We start from the raw sequence: 22,823 nt of genomic DNA, 5'->3' as shown, positions 1-22,823 counted from the left end.
CTGCTGAGCGACAGCCGCGCTGGCCAATGGCGGCGCGCGGAGGTGTTTAAACCGCGGCGGCGGTTGCGGGGGCACAACGGAGCAGCGGGAGCGGCGCGGCCGGGCCGGAGGTACCGGGGAGCGAGAGGGGTGGGGGGTCCCAGCCCGTACAGCCTCAGCCATTCCCCTCAGCGCTGCCTCACTGCGCTGGGGGCGCTGAGCCCCCTCCCCTCCCACTGCCCTCAAACCAGAACACAACACCGCTCCGCTGGTTTTCTTGAGATTTATAAAAAATAGCACTGAAAAAACACTTTTTTTTTTTTTTTTCAATTACAGTAATTTTAAAAAAGGGTGAAGCGTCTGCTGCCCCCGTGCCGAGGTGCCCTGTCACTCGGTGTCCATACAGATCCTCTTGGGCAGCTGCTCGGGGGCTCCGCTGCTGCCCCGCTTGCCCTCGGGGGGCTCCCCGGCCCAGTCCCCCGGCAGCCCCGGCCCCTGGGGCGGCTCGATGCGGCCCCTCCGCACGAAGTGCTCGATCCGGGCCTCCAGCCCCTCGCATCGGGGCCGGGCCAGCAGGGGCTTGTAGGTGCGGGCTTGGACTCCCTCCACGAAGCCGCTGATCTGACTGTGGAGTGGGGGCTGCAGCTCACCCCAGGGCACCAGGCTGCTCTCTGGACCTGTGACATCATGGAAAAACAACATTTAATTATCCTGTACTTTCTGGGTTTTTTTTTTTCCTTCTTTTTTTTAAGCAGTTAATCCTCTGTAATTCCTAGAATCCCATCATGGTTGTGTTGGAATGGACCTTAAAGCTTATTTCATTCCATGCCCTGACACAGGCAGGGACACCTTCACCTTCCACTACCCCAGATTGCTCCAAGCCCTGCCCAGCCTGGCTTTCAACACTGCCAAGGATCCAGGGACAGCCACAGCTTCTCTGGGCACCCTGTGCCAGGGCCTGCCCATCCTCACAGGGAAGAATTTCTTCCCAATATTCCATCTAACCCTGCTGTCTGTCAGTGTGCATTCCAAGCTATTCCCCCCAGACTCCCTTTACCATTTCTGGTGGCCACGGGAGCAGCATCCAGCCCTGCCAACATGTCCCGGAGCACGTGGGTTTTGACAGCGTGGCTGGCCCAGAGCTGCTGCAAGTGTGTCACGTTGAAGCCCTGCACCTCTGGGTCGTAGAGCCACTGCAGGTCTGGGAACTCGCAGTCATACAGCACCAGGGGGAACTCAACCGCCATGCTGGGGACAAGGACAGGAGGAGGAACCACAAAAAGGCTCAAAAACAACAGATCTGCCAAAACCAGCCCTAACCTTCAAAGAACTTCCTTTCTGAGTAAAAAGTAACTTAATTTTCACCAAATACCAAGGAGTACAGCTATCAAAACTTTGCTCAAGAGCAAGAAAACAGAGATCCTTGTGGATACGTTCCAGTGAGGCCACTCACAGTCTGTTTCCATGCGTGAGACTGCTTCATGTACTGGCATGGCTTGCCAGCAGCACTCCAGGCACAGCTGTTGCTCTGAAGAGCAGCCCATTGTGTTTTCCAGACCAATCCCTACCTGTACTGTGGTTTCCGGGGGTTCTTCTCCACGTTCAGCAGCTCATCAATGACATCCGGGCTCTCCATGCCCTGGCCGATGAGGAAGAGCACGGCCATCATGCAGCGCACTTGGTGGTACAGGAACGCCTGTCCTGTCACCTCGAACTGGCACAGCCGGAAGGGATCCCGTGGCCTGGCTTCTCCTCCCCTGTCCACCCAGGTCACTCTGGCGCTGAGGATCGTCCTCTGGAAGTTGAGCACCCCGTTAGCCACGTCCATCTTGCAGAGGTTGCGGAAGTCGTGGGTGCCCACGTAGCGCTGGGCCGCGGTGTCCATGAGTGCCACGTCCAGCTGGGCACAGGGGAAGAAGTACCGGTACGTGCGGCTCAGGCAGCTGAAACGGGCACTGAACTCCGGCCCCACGGGGGCCCAGGCCAGCACCCGGATGTCGGGTGGCAGCACCCTGTTGAGGATGTGGGTGTAGCGGAGCTCCTCCTGCTGCCCCTCAGCCTCGTGGCCGTTGAGCTGCTGCCCCTCTGGCAGGCTGGAGCGGAGATCCAGGGAGATCACCTGCAGAAATGAGGAAAGCCAGGATTAGAGCGCGGATGGATGGGCGCAGCGGCATGTGGAGCCAAGTCTTCCCACACCTCTGGGAAATAAATCCAGGATCTCCTACAGATGAAGGTGGCTTCAGTCAGGCAATCCTGCCGTGGCAGAGCTGTGAGTGCCTCTGAGGACCCGAGCAGATGCCATGGATTCCATTAATAAAACAGGGAAAGTTGCAGGCTGCCTACGTAGCACAGTCTCAGAACGGCTTCATCTTTAGTCACGGGGTTATAATGTGCTTTTTTTTTTTTTTTTCTCAAGCTGGAGGTGATGACTTGAAGGCAGTAACAGCCTGGCTGGCCGGGAAGCCTGGTGTGGGAACAAGTTCATTCCCACCGTGGGTGCCGTGTGCTGAAGTGGTGCAAGAGAAGGCACCAAATGCCCTGATTTCATGTAGCTCATCCTGTGAAGGAGAGCAGAGCAGCCATTTGAAGTTAAACCTATGCCAGCCTTGCTTTCTGTGCTGGGAGAGAAGAAAGGAGAGCCAGCCCCATAGTTGCCACCAAGGTTGCTCTCTCGCCAGCATCTCAGCCAGCCTCATGGCTCCATGCCCACCAAGCAGCCAGCTTGCTTCCCTCCCTCCAGCTCCCACTCCCACACTCCCTTCCGCTGGCTGCAGCTCCCCTCAGACCCTTCTGTGCAGGAATTCAGCTGCCTGATGCTGCAGGAAGTGAGCCGGTTCCTGGAGAATTTGGGTTTTTGTAGGGTTGGCAAGTTAAATCAGCTGAAAGGGCCCTGCTGAGGGCAGGGCATCACCAAGCTATTGGGGAACCTGCAGCCTAAAACACGTTTTATCCTCCTAAAACAGGACCCTGGAAAACAACTAATATGTGGGAGAAATGGCACTAAAAAGGCTTCAAAGGCCTGAAATCATCATTGCACATGCAGGAAGCCATTGCCAGGTTCACTTCCAGGGTTAAGAGCTGATGGCTTTTCAAGAACAAATCCAAGCAGTAATCCCATCAGAACTCCATCCCCCCCAGGAAAACTGACAGGAACCCCCATGGAGATGCTGACCTGCCCAAAGGCACTGACGCCCTTGTCCGTGCGCCCACAGCGGTGGTAGTTGGACGTCTGTCTGTCGTCCACCAGTCTTGTCTTCTTCAGGGCTTCAAAGAGCTTCTCCTCGATGGTGTTGGGGGTGTTCTCCTGGCTGGCAAAGCCCTGGTAGCCCCAGCCCAGGTAGGCGATGCGCAGTGCCACGTGTCTGCGGCTGTGGGCACTGAAATCAAAGGGCCGTTGTTGGCGTTTCCTGGCTTTCCCAGAGGCTGGAGGAGCCTCTCTCCTCCCAGCACCCTCCTTGTCCTCCTGGAGCTTCTCCTGCAGCCGCTTCACCTCCATTTCCAGCTCCTGCACCCTCCTCAGGAGCTGCTCGTGGTCAGTAGCCGTGCTCTCCGCAGCCATAGCCACCACCTTGGAGTGTCAGTTTGTTGCTGATGGATCCTTGGGGTCTGCAGGGAAGAAAAAAATGGTGGATTTGCATTTTTATATGGTTTTTATTACATCTCTAGGCTTGTTCTGCAAAACAACTGCTACCAACAGAGTCAGTCTTTATTGTCTGAGCCGCTTGGTGTTCCCAGAGGAGCACAGGCAGGGCAGGGCCACTGGTGCTTAGCTCGGGCAGCTTCATTTCACTCAAATCTCTTTTTTTGGGCTCTTCAATCACTCCTCTTCCCCCAGCTGATGGGATCTGCTCTGTCAGCAGCAGCACGTTCCCTGCGAGCCGTCACGGAGCCCTTGTCTCTTTCACACCTGCATCCCCGCTGCAGACAGCGTGCTGACGGCTGCCACTCATCCTGCCCCGCCATCTGCTCCCACTGCTCCCAGCAGGCACCAGCAACACTTGCGGCTTTTTAAATTGCCTTAAAGAGATCCTAAACCTGTGGTGAGAATGGAATCTGTGTCTGGATCCCTTTTTGTCGCAGGGCTGGAGGTTTACTATCACCAGACTCATAATGAGCATCTAAACACACTGCACTGAGCCCTTCTCTCCTCTGGAAGTAAAACAGCCTCTTGGATGCCTCTTGATTAAATTATGACTAAATATTGTGGGTTTAGAAGCAGAGGTACAAGGAAAGACCATTCATCTCTCATCCAGTGCGTGGAACCTGCCCTCTGTTTTTCCATGAGTACTTAATTTATCACATAATTAATTTTAGTGTAGTTTTCTAGCAGGAATTTAGGGGTTGTGTTTGTATTACTGTTGGGAAGAGCCTTCTGCTGGCAGCAGGAGGTTTAGCAGTGCACTGAGGACACCCTCAACCTAAATCAACACCCCTGAACCCAAAAACTTGAGCATCAGAACCCCTTTGACATCTTTAGCCAACCTGAATGTACTGCAATAAATTAACCCTGGTTTCTTTTTCTGCAGAATCCACCCAGTTTGGTGAGAACCATGGAGAAGGTGCTAAGAGCAGAGCGTGAGGAGCAGCTGGCAGCTGATCTGAGCCCACAGAGCTCCTGGCAGGGATGCAGTGACATGCCATCGTCTTTCCAGGATGATCCCTATGCTGACTCATCCATCCTTTCTGGCACACAGTCAGACCTTCCCATGGATCAGAGGGAAACCAGGAGGTTGGTGATGAAGAGGAAAGTGCTGAGGCACAGACCTGATGGAAGGGTGGAGGTCTCTGATGAGTCACCGAGCATCAAGTCCGATATAAACACCTATCCATGGAACCTGGGGCATTCCAGGACTTACATGGATGACACCATCTCTGAAGGGGAAACAGAGACCACCAGCGGCACCTTGGAGGACTTCCTGCACTATGAGGATGATGACTGGCTCCTTGAGGACAGGCCCTACTCTCTCCTCGGGGATTTTGGGAGCGACAGTACATCCAAGCGCTCCATACCACGCGGGCGCTTGCCCACGGTGCCGGCTTACATTGCTCCACAGGCTGAGAGAGTGAAGAGAACTGACCCGGTGGCCAGACTCAATGCATATAGGCAAGACTGGGAAAGGTTCAGCTTTCCCGGGCAGGATTCACACCAGGGCTTGCGCTGGGCCACGCGGACGCAGATGCTGCAGTCGGGGCTGCCGCGCCGGGTGCAGAAGCGCCTGGTCCCCAACACGTACGAGGTGCCCACGATGAAGAAGCGCGACGCGCTGCGCTTCGGCGTGCGCTGGGACCTGGCCCACTGCAACATGCCCCGCCGGAACACCACCTCCTAGAGCCACGGCCCCGCTGCTTTCTTCTCCTCAACATCCTCCGTAGTCTGGAAAATCCCCCGGCACACTTCAAGCAGCTTAAGTTTTGGTGTGGAGGAGGTTTTCTTTGCAATGTCTCGGCAGTATCTTTCTCAATAAAGCATTTGCAAAGGTTCCTAATTGTTCTGTGGGTTCATTAGAAACACTACAGGCAACATCTATTATTCCAGACTTATCTCCGCATCACCTAACTCTGCTGCCTTTGCCTTATTTTACCTCATCTTTAAAATAAAGGAGCTTTAGGATGGAAGCAAGGTATTATTAGCACAACTAGTAGTGTTATTACTATTCCTAGTGTTAATTTTTTTCCAAGATATGGGAATGGACTGAATAGGTGGCAGTTCTGGTGCAGGAAAGGGTCCCCGAAAGCTCAGTGGGATGGCTGGAAAAGGGAGCAGGATGATGGGAAACATATGACTGCTGCAGCCTGGAATTCTGTGTCCAGCCTTCCCTGAACCTCCCTGGGAGGTGATCCCAGATGGGGCACAAAGAAGATTGAGGACCTGGCTGCCATCCCACAGTGAAGGGGTTCTGGCATCTTGGGGGACATTCCAGGTTGGAGGTCCCTGACTCTCCAGCACCCTGTGGATCCTCATCCATCTGTGAAGGGGTCTTTGTGCCCCAGAATCCTTGAAACCCTCCCCAATCTCTTATGGGGGACAGCACCCCAACCCTACAGCCTCCCTGTTCCTTCAGCACCCAAGGGCCCCATCCCTCCCCTCTCACAGCCTGTGAGGTCCCTGACTGCAGCAGGGGGACCCTTCCTGCTCTACAGGGTCCCTGTCATCCAACTCCCCAGGGACCACACAATGCCCACTATAGGGCAGTCTCTATTCCCTAAAGATACCCAAAACCCTATGGGGACCAGTGCTGGCCCCATGTAGGATCCCTCTGTGCAAGTCGGGACCCTCACTGCCCTATGGGGTCCCTGTACCCCGACCCCCCAGGGACACCCCAAAACTCCATGAGATCCCTGCATCTCCATCACCTTGGGGACACCTCCTTCCCTCTTGGTGTCCCAGGATCAGCATCCTACGGGCAAGGGGGACACGGCCCCCAAACCCTGCTGGAGACAGGCACCCTCCCTCCTCCACGGTCCCCAACTCCGCAGGGATTCCCAGCACCCTGTGCGACAGGCTCTGTGCCCCAGGAGCCATCCAAACCTTAGAGGGACGAGTGCGGGCACCCTCCGGAGTCCCCGTGTGCAGCAGGGGCCCCTCCCCGCCCGACGCGGTGCCGGTGCCCAGCTCCCCAAGCACGCCCACCCACCGCGGGCTCCCGCTCCCCGGGCCGTACCCGCTCCCGCTCCGGTGCCGGATGTTCCCGCCCCATCCGGCGCCCCGGCACTGTGGGACGGCTCCATGGCGGGGGCGGAGCGCGGGCTCCGCGGGCTCGGCCCGGCGGGCGGCGGCTCCGGCCCGGGCTGCCCATGGCACGGGGCGGCTCCGCGCGGCTCTGGCTCCCGCTGCCCCGGGCTGCGCTGGCCCGAGCGGCCCGGCCGGGGCACGGCCCGCGGGCTCGGCCTGCTCCCCGCGCCCGCCGCGCCGCCCGCGCTCCCGCCCGAGCCGGAGGACGAGGAGAGAGGTGGGTCCGGAGGGGAGCGCGGTGCCAGCCGCGCTCCGAGCCCCGCAGAGCGCGGACCGACCCCCGCGGGGTCCCGAGGGAGGGGCGGCCCACGGCAATTAGCCGTAATTGAATCAAGAGAGTGTTTAATTAAGAGGAGGGAAGGGCTCAGTGCAGTGTGTTTAGATGGTCGTTTATGAGTATGGTGATAGTAAGTCTGGAATAATGAATGTTGCCTGCAGTGTTTCTAATGAACCCACAGAATAAGAAATCCTCTGGAGGGAAAAGAGGATTCTCATTACAAGCTCCTTGTTGTAAACTAAAACACAAGAAGTTCCACCTCAGCATGAGGAAGAACTTCTTGACATGGAGAGCGGCAGAGCGCTGGGACAGGCTGCCCAGGGAGGTCCTGGATTCTCCCTCCTTAGAGACATTCCAGACCTACAGGAACACATTCCTGTGTCACCTGCTCCAGTTGGACCCTGCCTTGGCGCAGGGGCTTTGGACTGGATGATTTCCAGAGATCCCTGCCAACCCTAATGATTCTGTGATTCCGTTTTTATTTATGGAATTGCTGCCTTTCCCAGTGCCGCTGGCTGAGCTGTCACTGATGAACAAGTTGATCCACACGTCCCTGGTGGAGTCCCAGCAGCACGTGGAGATCCTGCAGCGAGACCCCAGCTCCCCACTCTTTTCCATCAAGACCTTTGAGGAGCTGCCCCTGTGAGTTGCCACAGCCCTCAGCCCCACCATTCTCCATCGCACCAGCCTCCTTCACATGGGCACTTGCTGCTTTGTTTCCACAGGAAGAAGGAGCTCTTGCAGGGGGTTTATATGATGGGCTTCAACAGACCATCCAAAATCCAGGAGCAGGCTCTGCCCCTCATGCTGGCTTACCCGTGAGTAGGAACATGGCTGAGCCCTGGCTCCTCACAGCATCCCAGCACCCGACCCCTGCATTGCACTAAGCTGCTTTTGCCTTGCAGGCCCCAAAATCTGATTGCCCAGAGCCAGTCAGGGACAGGGAAAACAGCAGCTTTTGTCTTGGCCATGTTGAGCAGAGCCAGTGCCAGCGAGAAATATCCGCAGGTAACGCAGGACAGGGAGAGCTGCTGCAGGAGGGGTTGGCCCAGGCGCCCAGGACACTGCCAGGGGCAGAGCTCTGGGCTTTGTCCCAGTTCCTGTGTGACTTTACCCACTGGAGTGGGATGATAAACCACCAGGGCCCAGTGGCAGGTAGGACCAAAAGCACAGTGCCCACCTCAGGATTGCCAGAGTGGATCAATCCAGGCTTCATTTACCCTGGAATTTAGGTTTGAGGAGCAACTGCAGACACTGCTGGTTTCTGGTGGTCAGATACTCCTAGTGCCCTCTCTGGGTGCAGAACCAGCTTTGCCAGCAGTTTCCAGCCATGTAAGATCTCCTTTTGTACACATGGTCAATGTGACTGAACTAGGGCACAGGAACAAGCTGCACCACGCCTCTGAGAGATGCATTTCCTCCTCAAAATGAGCAGCAGCAGCTTCTTTCTGCCCCCTTGGCTGGAGCTGGGAGCACAGCCCAGCTCCTGAGCCTCCAGCCATGCCGTGCTGCCCCATCCCCTGTGCCTCAGTGCTGTGGGATGCTCCTGAGCTCCTCTGCCCCGTGTGCCCCATCCTGGGCCTGACAGCTCCTTCCTCTGCTCTCCTGCCAGTGCCTCTGCCTGGCTCCCACCTACGAGCTGGCTCTGCAGATCGGGCAGGTGGTGCGCACCATTGGGAAGTTCTGCACGGACATCAAGGTGAACTACGCTGTCCGGGGAAACCGAGGTGAGTCCAGCCCAGCACAGCTCCCAGCACTGTGCAGAAACAGGGAGGGAGCACAGGGATCCTCTCTTAGAGCCTGGAGCTACCAGGGACTGCCCAGACATCCATGAAGGGCAATAACGTCGTGTCTGTCCCCCTCTCCTGCTGAGGAGGCTGTTCCACCACTACTAGCTGTTTGCACACTCCCTTTTCCCATATGGGGGTGGTTCCCATGTCCCAAGGCCTTAGGGAAGTGTCATGATGACCCCTTGAAGGCATCACTGAGCAGCCAGAGTCTGAGCAAGCCAAGGGAAAACACAGAGCAGCAGAGAGCTCCATGCCTGGAGGCAGCCAAATGCCTTTTGCCCCCTTGCAGTTCTGAAGGGCACAGTGCTGGAGGAGCAGATCATCATCGGAACGCCAGGCACCACCCTGGACTGGTGCTTCAAACAACGCATCCTGGACCTGACAAAGATCTCCTTGTTCGTGCTGGATGAGGCTGACATCATGATCGACACGCAGGGCCTCTCCTGTCAGAGCATCCGCATCCACAGGTGAGCATTGCTGAGAGCTGCTGCCCTGATTCCCTGCTTTCCCTTCTCTCCTGTAGCTTTAAAGGCATCTGTCACCAAAGGGCTGTGAGAGTGTGCCCATGGTGCCAAAGAGACTTGTCCACAAGTCTGTCTTTCTGTGCAGCTGTGTGCACTGGACACACAGGAAGACACTTCACCTTGTTTAGCTCTCCTTTGAGCTGTTACAGGCCTTGGATTCACTCACAGAACCATAGAATGGCCTCAATTGCAAGGGACCTTAAAGCCCATCTTGTTCCCACCCTTTCCCATTGGCAGGGACACCTTCCATTAGACCAGGTTGCTCAGAGCTCCATCCAGCTTGGCCTTCAACACTTCCAGGGATGGGGCAACCACAGCTACTCTGGACAACCTATGCCAGGGCCTCACCATCCTCACAGGGAAGAACTTCCTCCTAACATGTAAACCTGTTTTCTTTCAGTGTGAAGCCATTCCGCCCTTTTTCTGTCACTACAGACTCTTGTAAAAAGTCTCTTTCCATCTTTGTTGTCAGCCATCTTCGCTTCCCTTTCCACTGAAGGCAACACAAAATCAGTTGAAATTAGGGTTTCTGTCCTTCTCCTGGGCAGCAGCAGCTGCTCTCCAGGGCTCACAGAGCTTTTTCCCTGCCCCAGGGCTCTTCCCAAGAGCTGCCAAGTGCTGCTGTTCTCAGCCACTTACAAGGAGCCCGTGCGAGCCTTTGCCCAACGGATCATCCCCGACCCCATCGTGATCAAGCTGCGGGAGGAGGAGCTCACCCTGAGCAACATCAGGCAGTACTTCATGGTGTGCCAGAGCTCAGATGAGCAGTACAAGGCCCTCTGCAACCTCTATGGCAGCTTCACCATCGGTCAGGTCATGGTCTTCTGCCAGGTAAGGGGCCTGCCTGGGAGAGCCCTGCACTGCCCTTCTCCCATTGGGAATTGCAGGAATGGGTCATTTTACAGTGTGGGCACAGTGGGGACCTCCCAAAACCTCCAAAACAAAGGAGCAGACCCCAGGGGAGTGTTGAAAACTGCCATGAGCTCCCTCAAAAGGGGCAGGGGACTCTGGAGAGGGAGCTGTTGGCCTCAGCCTCTCCCCGTGTGTGCAGACCCGCAGGCTGGCAGACTGGCTGTCGGGGAAGATGAGCCGGGACGGGCACCAGGTGGCCATCCTGACAGCAGAGCTTACGGTGGTGCAGCGGGCCAACGTCATCCAGCGCTTCCGTGAGGGCAAGGAGAAGGTCCTGATCGCCACCAACGTCTGTGCCAGAGGTATCCTGGCCCAAAACGCACCAGGCCTGCTGTTCTTCCACCTGGGCTTGAGCAGCGGATCCTGTGGGACGAGGTAGCCCAAGAGGATCCTCTCTCTCTCTGTTGCAGGCATTGATGTGCAGCAGGTGACCACGGTGGTGAACTTTGGGCTGCCCATGGATCAGGACGGCGAGCCGGATTTTGAGACCTACCTGCACCGCATTGGGAGGGCCGGGCGCTTCGGGCACCGCGGCATCGCCTTCAGCGTGGTGCAGAGAGAGACCGTGCGCCTGGTGCACAAGATCGAGGAGTATTTCCGTGAGTATCCACATGGATCCACTGCTCCCAGAGGCAGGGCTGGGACTGTGATCCCCTCCAGCAAATTTCTGTGCATCTGTGTGCACTGGACACACAGGAAGACACTTTGCCTTGTTTAGCTTTCCTTTGAGCTGTTACAGGCCTTGGATTCACTCACAGAACCATAGAATGGCCTCAATTGGAAGGGACCTTAAAGCCCATCTTGTTCCCACCCTTTCCCATTGGCAGGGACACCTTCCATTAGACCAGGTTGCACAGAGCTCCATCCAGCTTGGCCTTCAACACTTCCAGGGATTATTTCCTGTTGGCAAATAGTCCTTGTCAGGCTGCTCCTCTCCACAGGACCCATCTCACTGGGAACAGGTGACAGATACAGCTTTTAGGGTGATTTTTGCTCCCCAACTGGTGAATTTCCCAAGAAGCAGCCCTGGAGGTTGTGTGCAACTTGCAGGGGATGTTACCAGTACCCAGGATGCCTCAGCATACCTCAGCACCTTCTTTTTTTCCCTCTTTTCAGGCATTTTTTCTGCCTTTCCTTGCAAGTGCTTGTCCCAGGGGACCTGGTGCCCCAGCTCAGCTCAGCCCTGGCTGTGGGAGAGGAGGTGGCAGCTGTGGAAATCTTTCCTGAGTGGAAATTGATTGTCACTTGCTAGCATCAAGAGGATTTTCATGGGATTTGCCAGATGCCAGGGCTGCACTGATGGTTTTTTGAATCCCAGTGCCTGTTTTCTCTGTGATTTTTAGAGGAAAGAAGGTTATAGAAGCCTTCTGATGGGCAGGAAACCGTGTCCCTTCCACATCTCCAGCCTCAGAGCCACTCAGCCCTCTTGGTTCCTTCAAATACCCACCTGTCCTTGGAACCTGGAGTGAGCCTGAGGCAGACACCAGGCAGAGAAGACACCAGCCACACATTCTGGTAGAGATTGCTGCTGTGGAGTAGAAGCAGTGAGCAGCTGGACCAGCTGGCATGTGGATGAGCCCAACCACAGCCATGGGCAGAAGGAGCCAGTGTGAGGATGAACCCCCAGCGATCTGACTTGTGCTTTCCATGTTGTGGTGTTGCAGTTGGAGGGTACAGACCCTCCCTGTCCTGTGTGGCTGTGGAGGTGGGAACAGGGAGTGGGGGCACATCAGAGGCTGAGCTCTGTGCTGCTGCTGTGGGGCTGCTGCTGGTGCTCTGATCCAGCTCCCCTCCTGCTTTGTCCCAGCTGATTTCCCGGCTGACCCCATTTCCCCTGCACTTCTCCCAGCTGATTTCCCTGCTGCAGTGAGCACTCCAGGAGCTTCCCGGCTGGCATGGGGCACTCAGGTGGTGCAGACAGTGCTTAGGGGAGTGAGCTCTGCACTCACATCCCAACAATTGCTCTTTCCTTCCTACAGAGACCACAATCAAGCAGCTGGATCCGTACGACATGGACGAGCTGGAGAAGCTTGCAGCTGAGTGAGGAGCAGGGATTCGTTCTCCCAAATCCAAGTTGTAGTTCTAAACAGGAGGAAAAGTTACAGGGGAAGACTTCCCGGTTCTCTTGTATCCTGAAGCTGTTGAGTTCTGTTGTGTTGCCTGAGGAGAGGCTGGAGCGAACCTTGTCTCGCTAGGTGGCAGCAGGAATCCACTGCTGCCATCCCAGATCCCGGGGCAGAATCCAAGTGTTCGGAGTCCCGGCAGTGCAGGAGAGAGGTTGGACCGACCCCCGGGGGTTCCAAAATCCAAGTGTTCAGGATCCCATCAGTGAGGGAGAGAGATTGGACCCCAGGGGTCTGAAACCCAAATGTTCGGGGTCCCAGCAGTGTGAGGACAGAAGTTGGACTCTGGGACTGGGCTGTGTTTGTGCCTTTGTTAATCTTTAATAAATGAGATTGTTTGTAATCACCAGGATGGCTCCCTCTTTACCAAAATTCTCTGAAATACATCAACCCTTGCAGGAGGTTCGATTAGGTCAATGTTGACAATGGTGTCATTTATTGGGTTGGCTACTGCTCTCCTCATCCAGATTTCTAATCTGACCTGAACAGTCACAAAAAGTGACCAAAACATGTTAAAAGTGCAGCCACTGGTGGAAGCAGGACCTGGTGGTAGCAGGAGGGTGCCTGGCCCTGGCTCTGCAGTTCCTTGCCACCAGCTTTAACCCTTTGGGGCATTTCAAGCCTCCTTGTGGAGAGTACACACATTTAGTATTAACAGTGTGATTTTGGTAATTCTGATTAAAGGATCAGTGAGGGAGATGGGAGATGGAAGGTAGTTTTCCAGGCTTTGCTGTGTGTTCCCCGATCCCCCTCACCATGTGCACCCCCAAGTCCCCCCTGGCTTGCTCCAGCCCCTTGGCATTGCGTTACGGCACAGCCGCCCCTATGAATGTTTGATGGTCTGGGGCGTTGCAGACAGTGGGAGATGAAATATCAAACCTTGCTCCTTGCCTGGCTTCCCCAGCTCCAAACCCCCCAGCTTTGACCACAGGGGAGTGGCAGTTTATTTTCCCCTCCTTTAGCCAAAAAAATACTGTGTGTGGAGGAGAGAACACTCAGATTAAATTCTCAAGTGGGGGGAATGCAAGGATGCTGCCATTCCCACAGCAAGTGCACCATTCCTCAGCCCTGAGATTGCAGGGGCCCCGGCGGCAGTGGCGTCGGGTTCCCCCTGTGCTGGCAGGTTGATAAATAATTAACAGTTAATCAGGGCTGGGCTTAATTACCCGGGGGTAACCGGAGAGCAGGTTGTGCCGGAGAGCGCAGCCCTGCTTCGGCGTGCGGGTGCTGGACATGGCGCCATGGAGCGTGGCCGGGCCCCGCCGCTGCCGCCTTGGAGGGGGCCCTGGATCCTGGTGCTGCTGCCGGCGCTGGTGGGGGGTGAGCACCGACCTGTCCCTGCATTTCCCGGGTGGGGGGCGAGCAGAGGCCTGACGGAGGCGCTGCCCTGGGCAGGGCAGCCGCTGGCGGCCGGCGAGGCGGCCTACGAGGAATGGCGGGCGACGGGCGTGCGAGGCCGGGCCGTGGAGCTGAGCTGTGGGCCCGCGGCCGCAGCCCCGCCGGCCGTGGTCTTCTGGAGCTTCACGCCACAGGGAGAGGGGCTCCCGCGGGCCGTGGCCGTGGGCTCGGGCAGGGAGGTGGCCATGGCCCCCGGCACGGGGATGCTGGGCCGGGTGACGCTGCGCAACGGGACACTGGAGCTGCGGGAGCTGCGCGTGGCCGCCCAGGGCCGCTTCCTCTGCCAGGGGCTCTTCCCAGAGCGGGGCCGGCTCCGTGTGGGCTATGCCGCCGTCCTCCTCTGTGTCCTGGGTAAGTCCCTGGTTGTGGCCAACCTGGGGGGACCTGCTGGCCAGCAGTAGCCAGCATCACACTCTCCTAGATCGTGGTCAAGCCCAGCCTCTTGCCCAGTAGCCAACAGAGCCATTCACTGGCCAACAAAACACCCCCCTAGCCAACAAAGAGCTCCACAAGTCCATAAAGCGTAGTGCAAGCCAGCAAAGTGCCCCACTAGCCAATGCAGAGTCCCACTAGCCAACATGGTGGTTCACTAACAACTGTAGCACCCCATTCACCAACCAGGCACCCCACTAGTTACTGGAGTACCCTACTTGCCAACGTAGTCTGCCACTACCCAGCAAAACATCCTTATAGCCAGCATAACACACCACTAGCCAATATAGCATCCCATCAGCCAAGGCAGCTCAACACAAGCCAACATAGCACTCACCAGTCAACCCAGTGCTCCACTAGCCAGCACAGGACACCATCAGCCAGCAAACCTCCTTTGCCTCCTGGTATAGCCCCCTACGAGCCAACACAGCAGCCCACTAAGCCACCCTCATTTCCTTGCCCTGGCTACCCAAGCATCCCACCACCCCAAACTGGTCCCCCAGCCAGTACCCATGCCCACAGCCAGGGCGCCCCTCACTAACCTGCAGGTGTCCTCACTGGCCATTCCACTGGCTGCTATGGCACTTCACTGGCCAAACAGTCTGTCTGGGTGGGGGGCACGGGTGGGCCCCGGGTGTTCTGCTGTCTGTGGGGCTGCTCACACTCGCTGCCCCCAGTGCCCGTGTCCAAGCCCTTCGTGCGGCCGACGGCAGCGGCGGCAGCAGAGGGGGCGGCGGTGGCCCTGACGTGCACCGTGCGGGAGGGGACGGAGCCGCTGAGCTTCTCCTGGCAGCACCAGGAGCCCCGGGGGGGTCCCTCAATGACCCCTGTGGGGCTGGGGGGCTCCAGGGCAGAGCTGCAGCTGACACCTGCCAACCGCAGCCACACGGGCTGGTACATCTGCACCGCGAGCAACGAGGTCAACAACCGCAGCAGCGACCCCTGTCTACCTGGACATCGTCTGTGAGTGCCCTGGGTGCCACCCACCTCGGGGGGCCCTCAGCCACCAGCTGGGGGGCATCTTCAGGGCTGGTGCCATCCATGGCATGTCTGTGGCCACCACAATGCTCCGTGGTTCATCCATGGCCACTGAGCACCCTGCCACCATGGTATGTCCATAGCTATCATGGAACATCCATGGACATCATGTATCCTGCCACCGTGATGCCTCTGTGGCTACCACTATGTTTCTATGGCCACCACGGTATGGCTTGTTGTTGCTTCAATGTATTCATGGCCATCATACACCCCACTGGCATAATGCCTCTCTAGTCACCATGGCCACCGTGTGTGCTGCCACCATGGTGCATCTGTGGCCACTGTGTGTCTTGGCGTGCTCACAGCCCTCATGGTGCACCCTTTCTAAGGAGGCTTTGCTGCCCTGCTTCCCACCAGTGGGAGGAAGCCCAGGGAGGGCTGTGTCCCCCCCTGTGGGGTTGTCCCTGCCTAAAGGGCCGCGTGTCCCCGCAGATGGCCCCGATGAGCCGGCCATCCGTGTGGAGCCCTTCTCCCCAGAACAGGGGGGCTTCTCGGCGGGCGAGCGGGAGGATGTGGTGCTGAGCTGCCTGGCTCCCTCCAACCCCCCCAGCCGCTATGTCTGGCTGCACAACGGCTCCCAGGTGCACGTCGGCCAGACCTACGTGATCACTGCCATCGCCCGTGCCCAGGCGGGCACTTACACCTGCCTGGCCGAGAACAGCCACCTGCAGACCCGCACCCAGGCCACCATCGTCCTCACTGTCTACTGTGAGTAACCCCGCGGGGGGGCCCTGGGTCCCCACAGGGTGAGACGGACCAGCGCAGCTCCCTGGTGAGGATGTGGGAGGGAGGGTGGGGCTGGGGGGAGCCCACGCTCTCCCCCAGTGCCGATGGTCTCCTGCAGATCCACCAGCCGGCAGCCCCAGCTGCTCCGCCCTGGCCTCCGATGATCAGCGGGATGTGGCCCTGCGGTGCCGCTGGCTGGGGGGCTTCCCCCTGGCCCGGCTGCGCTGGGTGGGCCCCCAGGAGGAGGAGGAGGAGGAAGAGGGGTTGATGGGGACCAGCTTTTCCATGGCCACCAGGATCCAGTCAGGGCCAGCCACCAGGAACGGCAGCTCCTTCTCCTGCCTGGCCTCCCACCCCGCCCTGCCACTGGGGGCTGCATGTGGGACCACCCTGTGTGAGTGACAAGGGGCCCATCTGCCCCCCAGCCCCCTTTCTGACCCCCTGGTGTCACAGCAGAGCTGCAATGACCCCCGTGGCCAAACCATAGATGGGCACTCCAGGGTGCTGCTGCCTTTCCTGGGACCTTCAGCACCTCCAGCTTGCTCCAAAACGGGGACGCTGTGGCACGGCCGGGATTGCCGAACCCCCCTCACCCTGGGGTGGGCGTGTCTCCTTTTTGGAGTGCTTTGGCACAGCGTGGCAGTGCCCCCGCTCCGACACCGCTCCGTCCCACAGGGGTCCCGTCCGGCAGCCCCAGCTGCGCGGCGGCGGCCACCAAGGGTGACGAGTTCGTGATGCTGCGGTGCCGCTGGGAGGGGGGCACGCCGCTCGTCACCCTGCGCTGGCGGGACAGTGCGGGCCGGACCCTGGGCGACCCCGCGCCCTCCACGGCCGTGCTGGTGCTGAGCACCGACGGCAGCCTGGGCGGCCGCGAGTTCGTCTGCGAGGCCGCGCACCCGCTGCGGGCCGCTGCCGCCGAGTGCCGCCTGCGGCTGGGTAAGCCGACCCGTCCCCACCGTGCCACCGTGCCACGGAGCGGTGGCACCTCCCGGCCGATAGTGTCCCCCCCTTGTCGCCGAGTAGAGGTCCCCGAGCTGCAGGCGGAGAGCGAAGTGGCGGTGCTGGAGGGCGGCGAGGCGCAGCTGGCGTGCCGGCAACGCGGCAGCAGCGCCAGTCTCGGTGCCACAGTGGCTTGGTACGACCCAAAGGAGCGGGAGGTGACACCGGGGCTGGCCAAGTACCAGCTGGAGCAGGGAGAAGAGTGGGTCAACCTCACGGTGCGGGATGCCGAGTGGCCGGGGGACAGTGGGATCTACCGCTGCACCGCCACCAATGCCGTGGGCACCGCCAGCCTCCCCGTCCGCCTCCGCGTGGACCGTGAGTCCTGGGAAGGGCAAGGGTGGGCTGGGGGTATCAAGCCCCTCCTGCCGGGTGCTATCTCGCCGCAGGGTACCCAGCCCCGCCCAATGTCACCATCAGTAAGCTGCGGTACACGCGGGCGCGCACCGAGGTGCGGCTGGAGTGGCGGACGCAGGGCGCCGGCAACCTCACCGGCTTCGTGGTGCAGCGGCGCCGAACCAAGAAGCCCCTCCGGGAGACCCCCAGCCCCTGGGAAACGGCCGCCGGCGACATCGAGCCGCACTCCCGCGACCGGCGCCTGGGGGGGCTGGACCCCGCGGTGCTCTATGCTTTCCGCGTCCTGGCCGTCAACCACCGCACGGCCGGGCACCCCTCCGAGGTGCAGACGCCAGGTGAAGCGGGCAGGGGCCGCTCCGTGGGGGCAGAGCGAGGGTTGAGTGGAGCAGGGCAGCGTTTCCATCCCGGTGGAGCTGAGGAGCCGAGTGTGAGCAGCCGTCAGCAGGTTCCAGGCACAGGCTCGCACCTTGCCGGGCCTTTCTGGGCTCTGCCCGTCCCTGCTGCCTGCCATGTTCCCTCTGCTCTCTTCCAGCCGAGCCTCCCTTCGAGGCCTACCCGGCGGTGACGGGGGCGGCGGTGGCAGGGATGCTGGTGGCCACCGCAGCATCGCTGCTGGCCGTGCACTGCATCGCCCGCCACAGGGACACCCTCCCGCGTGAGTGCCGGGGCCGCGGGGGCGCCTCGGGGGCCACAGCCCGACCCCCGCCCCCCGACCCCCTCACCTCACACCCGTCTCCCTCCCCAGGGCTGCACGACCTTCTGTTCCGCACGTGAGTGCCCAAAGCCCTCTGTGCCACCTCCCGTGCCCGTGCACCAGCGAGCCCCGCCCGAGAGAGCCCCCGTGTCCCCGCAGGGCCGGGCCCGGCGAGCAGGAGCCCGTGGGCACCGCGGAGGATGCTGAGGCAGCCGCAGGCGGCGAGGAGGAAGCAGGGCCAGCCCAGGGAGATTCCTGTGCCCCCGGCACGGCAGCGGGTGCCGAGGCAGCACCAGCACCGGGAGACCCGTGTGCCCCTGGCACTGCAGCAGGTACCGGGGCGGGCCGAGGGCAGAGCCACCTGCCCTGCTGAGCCAGCACCCACCTGCCCTGCTGAGCCAGCACCCACTGCCCCACTGAGCCAGCACCCACTGCCCCACTGAACCAGCACCCACTGCCCCACTGAGCCAGCACCCACTGCCCCACTGAACCAGCACCCACTGCCCCGCTGAGCCAGCACCCACTGCCCCGCTGACCCAGCACCCATCCACCCTGCTGAGCCAGCACCCACTGCCCCACTGACCCAGCACCCACTGCCCCACTGAGCCAGCACCCACTGCCCCGCTGACCCAGCACCCACTGCCCCACTGAGCCAGCACCCACCTGCCCTGCTGAGCCAGCACCCACTGCCCTGCTGAGCCAGCACCCACTGCCCCACTGCCCCAGCACCCACTGCCCCACTGAGCCAGCACCCACTGCCCCACTGAGCCAGCACCCACTGCCCCACTGAGCCAGCACCCACTGACCCAGCACCCATCCACCCTGCTGACCCAGCACCCACTGCCCTGCTGAGCCAGCACCCACTGCCCCGCTGACCCAGCACCCACTGCCCTGCTGAGCCAGCACCCACCTGCCCTGCTGAGCCAGCACCCACCTGCCCCACTGAGCCAGCACCCACCTGCCCTGCTGAGCCAGCACCCACTGCCCTGCTGAGCCAGCACCCACTGCCCCACTGCCCCAGCACCCACTGCCCCACTGAGCCAGCACCCACCTGCCCTGCTGAGCCAGCACCCACTGCCCCACTGACCCAGCACCCACTGCCCCACTGAACCAGCACCCACTGCCCCACTGAACCAGCACCCACTGCCCCACTGAGCCAGCACCCACTGCCCCACTGAGCCAGCACCCATCCACCCTGCTGACCCAGCACCCACCCGTGGCTCCTCCACCCCTTGCAGAGCCGCTCTCGGCAGCACCGGGCAGCACCGATGACCCCGTTAATGTCACCATCACCGTGACAGCGACACCGTGACCACTCGGGGTTTTGCTCCTCATTTCCCTCTCCTGCTCTCTCCTGCACCACGGGACGGCAGCACCCACCTGTGCGTGTCGGGCTGGCTCCAAACGCTGCACCCGGCTCAGCCCCTCCGGCTCAGCCCCAGGCCTGCAGTTACTGCTGGGGCTAAAATAAATATTTAGGCTACAATAAATAGTTTCTCACCGATGGCAGGAAAAAAGCCCGAGGGCTGAAGCGTTGCTCTCAGCCCCAGGGCTGGCATTGACTGGGGATGCTGCCTGGGGACTGTGCTGAGGTTTCTGTGGTACAAGAACAGCCCCAAAGCTTTTTGTGGGAAGGGGCCTCATCTTCACCCCCAGACTCCCCAGCTTCAGGCCAAACCACAGGTTAAAAATAGTGAATGGAGATGGTTTTCCTGCATTGGTGCAAGCACGAAGGGAAGCAGGGTCCAAGGAAAGTGTCAGGCAGTTTCCAGCTTTCCTGAGTCCTCATCTTCTGCTGTGTGTGGAGACAAGGGCACCTTGGGCCATTTTCTCCTGTATTTGGTTAATAATAACCCCTTGGGAAGTATCAAGCCACACAAACCAATCTTAATCAGTGCCCACAGAGTATCAGTCCCCACACCAGCCATAAAGCAGCATTGATCCCTTTATCAAACCACCCCCAGAAATACAAACCCTACCCAAACCCCCTGCAAAACCATCACTTCCAAACACAGAACATTCCAAAGGGATATTACAGCTTCTCTGGAAAACAGAGCATCTTTATCTGACACACCCACAATACAGGGGAGATTTAAGCAAGGTTGTTTAAAACCATGGTTCAATTTCAGTGTTTGGGGAAAACGAAGCAGCCACAATTAAATCCCAACCACTCATGGGCCAATCTCTGTTGGAAAAGGGGAGATCCTGCAAAAGGAAAATCCAGGCTGGGAGGATGAGATAAACAAAAAGGGAGGAGGGAGATCTGTGGTGGCTCTGGGGTATGTGGCAGCCAAAGCCCATGGGTGTGAAGTCCATGGTGTGCAAAGAACTTTGGAATAAGGCAGCTCTAGCTGGGAGGAGGCACAACCCTAAAAAAAAGGGCAAAAGAATAAATATAACCACAAGTAATGCAATAGAGAAGGCTTTGGGGAGAGTTCATTGTGGCCTTCAATTACCTGAAGTAGGAGGGGGAGGGATTTCTTATACAAGCAGATAGTTACAGGACAAGGGAGAATGGTCTCCCACAGCCAGAGGGCAGATTTAGATGGGATATTGGGAATAAATTCTTCCCTGGGAGGGTGGTGAGGCCCTGACACAGGGTACCCAGAGAAGCTGTGGCTGCCCCAAGTGCCCAAGGCCAGGCTGAATGGGGCTTGGAGCAGCTTGGGATGGTGGAAGGTGTCCTTGCCCATGGCAGGGGTGGAATGGGACGAGCTTTAAGGTCTCTCCCAAATCAAACTGTTCTGGGATTCTATGAAACATAAAAATCCCCATCCCAACACTCGGAGCAGCCCATGGAGCTGCTGCTAGCAAAGCAGATCTCAAGGGCTTCCTCCTCACACAGACACCACTCCCCAAACCCTGTGGCTGCTGAAGCTGCACCAGTAGCCCTGAGCTCCCCAGGGCTTTGGAGCAGCTGCAGCCAGGCTGGCACAGCTCCCTCCCTTCCCAGCCTGGCCAGGGACATGCTGCAGGTGTCACCTCGGGGTGGCCATCTCTGTAAATTGTGCTTCATTTCTGAGGCTTTGCACTGTGACTCGTGTAGGGGGAGTGCTTTGCAAGCACTGGTTTGGTTTATTTACTGGGATTTAATTTGGAAGGGAAAAAACACCCACCCAAGCCCTGCAGTTAAGGTTGCAACGCCTCCATTGTGCTGTGTCCAGGATGGGCAGGTTCCTGACAGTGCCCAGGGCTGCTGGGAGGTGTTTCACCATGACTGGTTTCATTTCAGAGCTCTATCCAAGCTGTGAGTAATCCCTCAAACCAAGAGTTGAACTGGATTTTGTCTTCTGTGAGTGGGAAAGTGAGACAGGCTGGATTTCCACCTGTACTTCTGCAGAAGGGTTATTGAGTACGTGAAGACACAGTCACTGACTCAAGCTCTGCTTCAAGCTGCACAGAACAGACTCAACCAAGGCTCATTTTTCTTATTGACCTTCTTATCTCTTCATCAGGATCTTCCCAGAGAAAGCAAGAGAGGCCAGGAGGTGTTGATGGAAAGGAGGGTTCCAGTGCCATGTCACTGAGCTGCCAGGGAGGTGGCAGCTGTTGGTCATTTCAGACCTGCTTAAATCCCTCTCTTGGGCTCCTTGGAAGTGCTTGCCTCACTGGTAAATTGCCATGGAAACACACTCCACATTTCCCATCCTCATTCTTTATATTATTACAATTCTTTTTTATACACATAACCAGGCTAGTTTTGTGGTGTGTGGGGGAAGAAAAAAAAAAAAAACAACAAAAAAAAGGGATTTCAAGGCATAAATAATATAAAAAGGCAACCATTTTGAAACCAAGATACATTCATATGACACTACTACAAAAAATAAATAGTGACTCTCTCTGTTATAATTAACATCCCCCTGTGACTCCCTTTCAGCGGTGCAGTTCCTGGCCTTAAGTGGGGACAACGGTCACTGCCTCAGGTTTCCTGCAGCTGGAGCTGACAAAGGTCCCCAGAACCATTTAGGGTGACTCCAGATGAACTCCATCCTGGTTTTTCCTTACAGTCCTTGGAAAGAGGCTGAAGAATGAGGGGACTCCAACTCAAAATGTGGTTCGATGTTTCTGAGTGCAGGAAGTTGCTGCCTGCAAAGCAAGAGCAGGGCACGTGGTTGGGTTGGGTTTTTCAGGAGATTCTCTGTCAGCTTAACAGAACCACACGCCTTCAAAACTCTTTCATTCCAGTGAGTGATGGTCTTTGGGCTCAGGCTCATTCCCACCAGACCAGGCACCAGCAGAGGGCACAGGCTCTATCCCAGCACAGCACCTGTATGGAACAGCTCAGAGGAGGTCAGCCCAGCACCGGAATAAATAAAACCTGCTCTGAGATGGCTGCTGCTGAACACAGCTATGAAATAATGCTGAACCTTTAGGATTCATTAGCATGTGGTCACAATTCACAAAACTGCTGCATTCAGCCCAAATCAGCAACAGCTCCAGGCATTTGGTGGAAATGGGTGACTCAGGACCTTGCTGCACCAAGGCCACAGTGCTGATCTGGCACACCCTGCCAGAGGTGTGCCCACCTGAACCCCCCTCCTCCTGCTGCCACAGGGTGTGTGCAGAGGGAGCTGCCTGATTTCAGCACACAAGGAGCAATGATTCCAGGGTGGGATGAGGAACAGGTTCTCTTTCCACCAACAGAGACCAGGTCCCTCCCTGTGCCAGCTCCTGCCTCTAGGATGGCTCTGGAATGCTTGTGTCCTGTGCCAGGGCCACTGGGTGTGCTGTGAGTGCAGCATCCATCAGTCACAGCCTCCTAATGTCTCAATGAGCCCTTTTTAGAGGCATCAATCACAAGGGCATGACAGGACCAGGCACAGGAGCAGCACTGCTCCCAC

The 22,823-nt window shown here is 58.3% G+C and overlaps 5 protein-coding genes across 10 annotated transcripts in view; 3 read left to right on the top strand and 2 right to left on the bottom strand.

Moving 5' to 3' along the window:
• Positions 1 to 37: 37 nt before the first annotated feature.
• On the bottom strand, positions 38 to 6,727 carry PUS3 (pseudouridine synthase 3). 2 transcript variants are annotated; one of them, XM_036397502.2, is made up of 5 exons: positions 6,642 to 6,727; positions 3,152 to 3,585; positions 1,548 to 2,098; positions 1,037 to 1,227; positions 38 to 656 (listed from the first exon to the last, which is right to left on the bottom strand). In XM_036397502.2, the coding sequence occupies exons 2-5, from the start codon at positions 3,536 to 3,538 to the stop codon at positions 367 to 369; spliced, it is 1,419 nt and encodes a 472-aa protein (XP_036253395.1). In that variant the 5' UTR covers positions 3,539 to 3,585; positions 6,642 to 6,727; the 3' UTR covers positions 38 to 366. The 2 variants fall into 2 exon arrangements, with proteins under 2 accessions (XP_036253395.1, XP_036253396.1); XM_036397503.2 differs by lacking the exon at positions 6,642 to 6,727 and adding an exon at positions 6,509 to 6,547.
• Positions 51 to 5,460, top strand: HYLS1 (HYLS1 centriolar and ciliogenesis associated). 2 transcript variants are annotated; one of them, XM_036397510.2, is made up of 2 exons: positions 51 to 110; positions 4,506 to 5,460. In XM_036397510.2, the coding sequence occupies exon 2, from the start codon at positions 4,530 to 4,532 to the stop codon at positions 5,307 to 5,309; it is 780 nt and encodes a 259-aa protein (XP_036253403.1). In that variant the 5' UTR covers positions 51 to 110; positions 4,506 to 4,529; the 3' UTR covers positions 5,310 to 5,460. The 2 variants fall into 2 exon arrangements, with proteins under 2 accessions (XP_036253403.1, XP_036253404.1); XM_036397511.1 differs by lacking the exon at positions 51 to 110 and adding an exon at positions 3,945 to 4,019.
• A 123-nt stretch (positions 6,728 to 6,850) lies between the features above and the next one.
• DDX25 (DEAD-box helicase 25) lies at positions 6,851 to 12,687 on the top strand. Of its 4 annotated transcripts, XM_054517100.1 has the most exons (12): positions 6,851 to 6,929; positions 7,496 to 7,631; positions 7,715 to 7,807; positions 7,895 to 7,997; positions 8,602 to 8,716; positions 9,069 to 9,246; positions 9,897 to 10,134; positions 10,355 to 10,517; positions 10,626 to 10,814; positions 11,043 to 11,177; positions 11,332 to 11,824; positions 12,195 to 12,687. In XM_054517100.1, the coding sequence occupies exons 2-11, from the start codon at positions 7,519 to 7,521 to the stop codon at positions 11,451 to 11,453; spliced, it is 1,449 nt and encodes a 482-aa protein (XP_054373075.1). In that variant the 5' UTR covers positions 6,851 to 6,929; positions 7,496 to 7,518; the 3' UTR covers positions 11,454 to 11,824; positions 12,195 to 12,687. The 4 variants fall into 4 exon arrangements, with proteins under 4 accessions (XP_054373075.1, XP_054373074.1, XP_054373076.1 ...); XM_054517099.1 differs by lacking the exon at positions 6,851 to 6,929 and having other exon boundaries at positions 6,955 to 7,631; XM_054517101.1 differs by lacking the exons at positions 6,851 to 6,929; positions 11,043 to 11,177 and having other exon boundaries at positions 6,955 to 7,631; positions 11,559 to 11,824.
• An 892-nt stretch (positions 12,688 to 13,579) lies between these two features.
• Positions 13,580 to 19,294, top strand: VSIG10L2 (V-set and immunoglobulin domain containing 10 like 2). Its single transcript, XM_054517118.1, is given in 13 exon segments — positions 13,580 to 13,658; positions 13,734 to 14,087; positions 14,846 to 15,108; positions 15,110 to 15,131; positions 15,639 to 15,914; positions 16,051 to 16,326; positions 16,608 to 16,868; positions 16,956 to 17,249; positions 17,321 to 17,623; positions 17,821 to 17,943; positions 18,034 to 18,058; positions 18,142 to 18,314; positions 19,221 to 19,294. Coding segments are annotated over 13 exon segments (2,523 nt in total).
• A 1,729-nt stretch (positions 19,295 to 21,023) lies between these two features.
• CDON (cell adhesion associated, oncogene regulated) overlaps positions 21,024 to 22,823 on the bottom strand; it is a 57,857-nt gene continuing 56,057 nt past the window's right edge. Inside the window, 1 exon segment of the mRNA XM_036397556.1 lies at positions 21,024 to 22,068. Within this exon segment, the coding sequence (XP_036253449.1) occupies positions 21,902 to 22,068 (167 nt within the window). The 3' untranslated portion in view covers positions 21,024 to 21,901.

Source organism: Molothrus ater, chromosome 22 (assembly GCF_012460135.2).
Source record: "Molothrus ater isolate BHLD 08-10-18 breed brown headed cowbird chromosome 22, BPBGC_Mater_1.1, whole genome shotgun sequence".
Lineage (NCBI taxonomy): Eukaryota > Metazoa > Chordata > Aves > Passeriformes > Icteridae > Molothrus > Molothrus ater.
The sequence above is the reverse complement of the archived record's forward strand: the minus strand, read 5'-3'. Positions and strand labels throughout refer to the sequence as shown.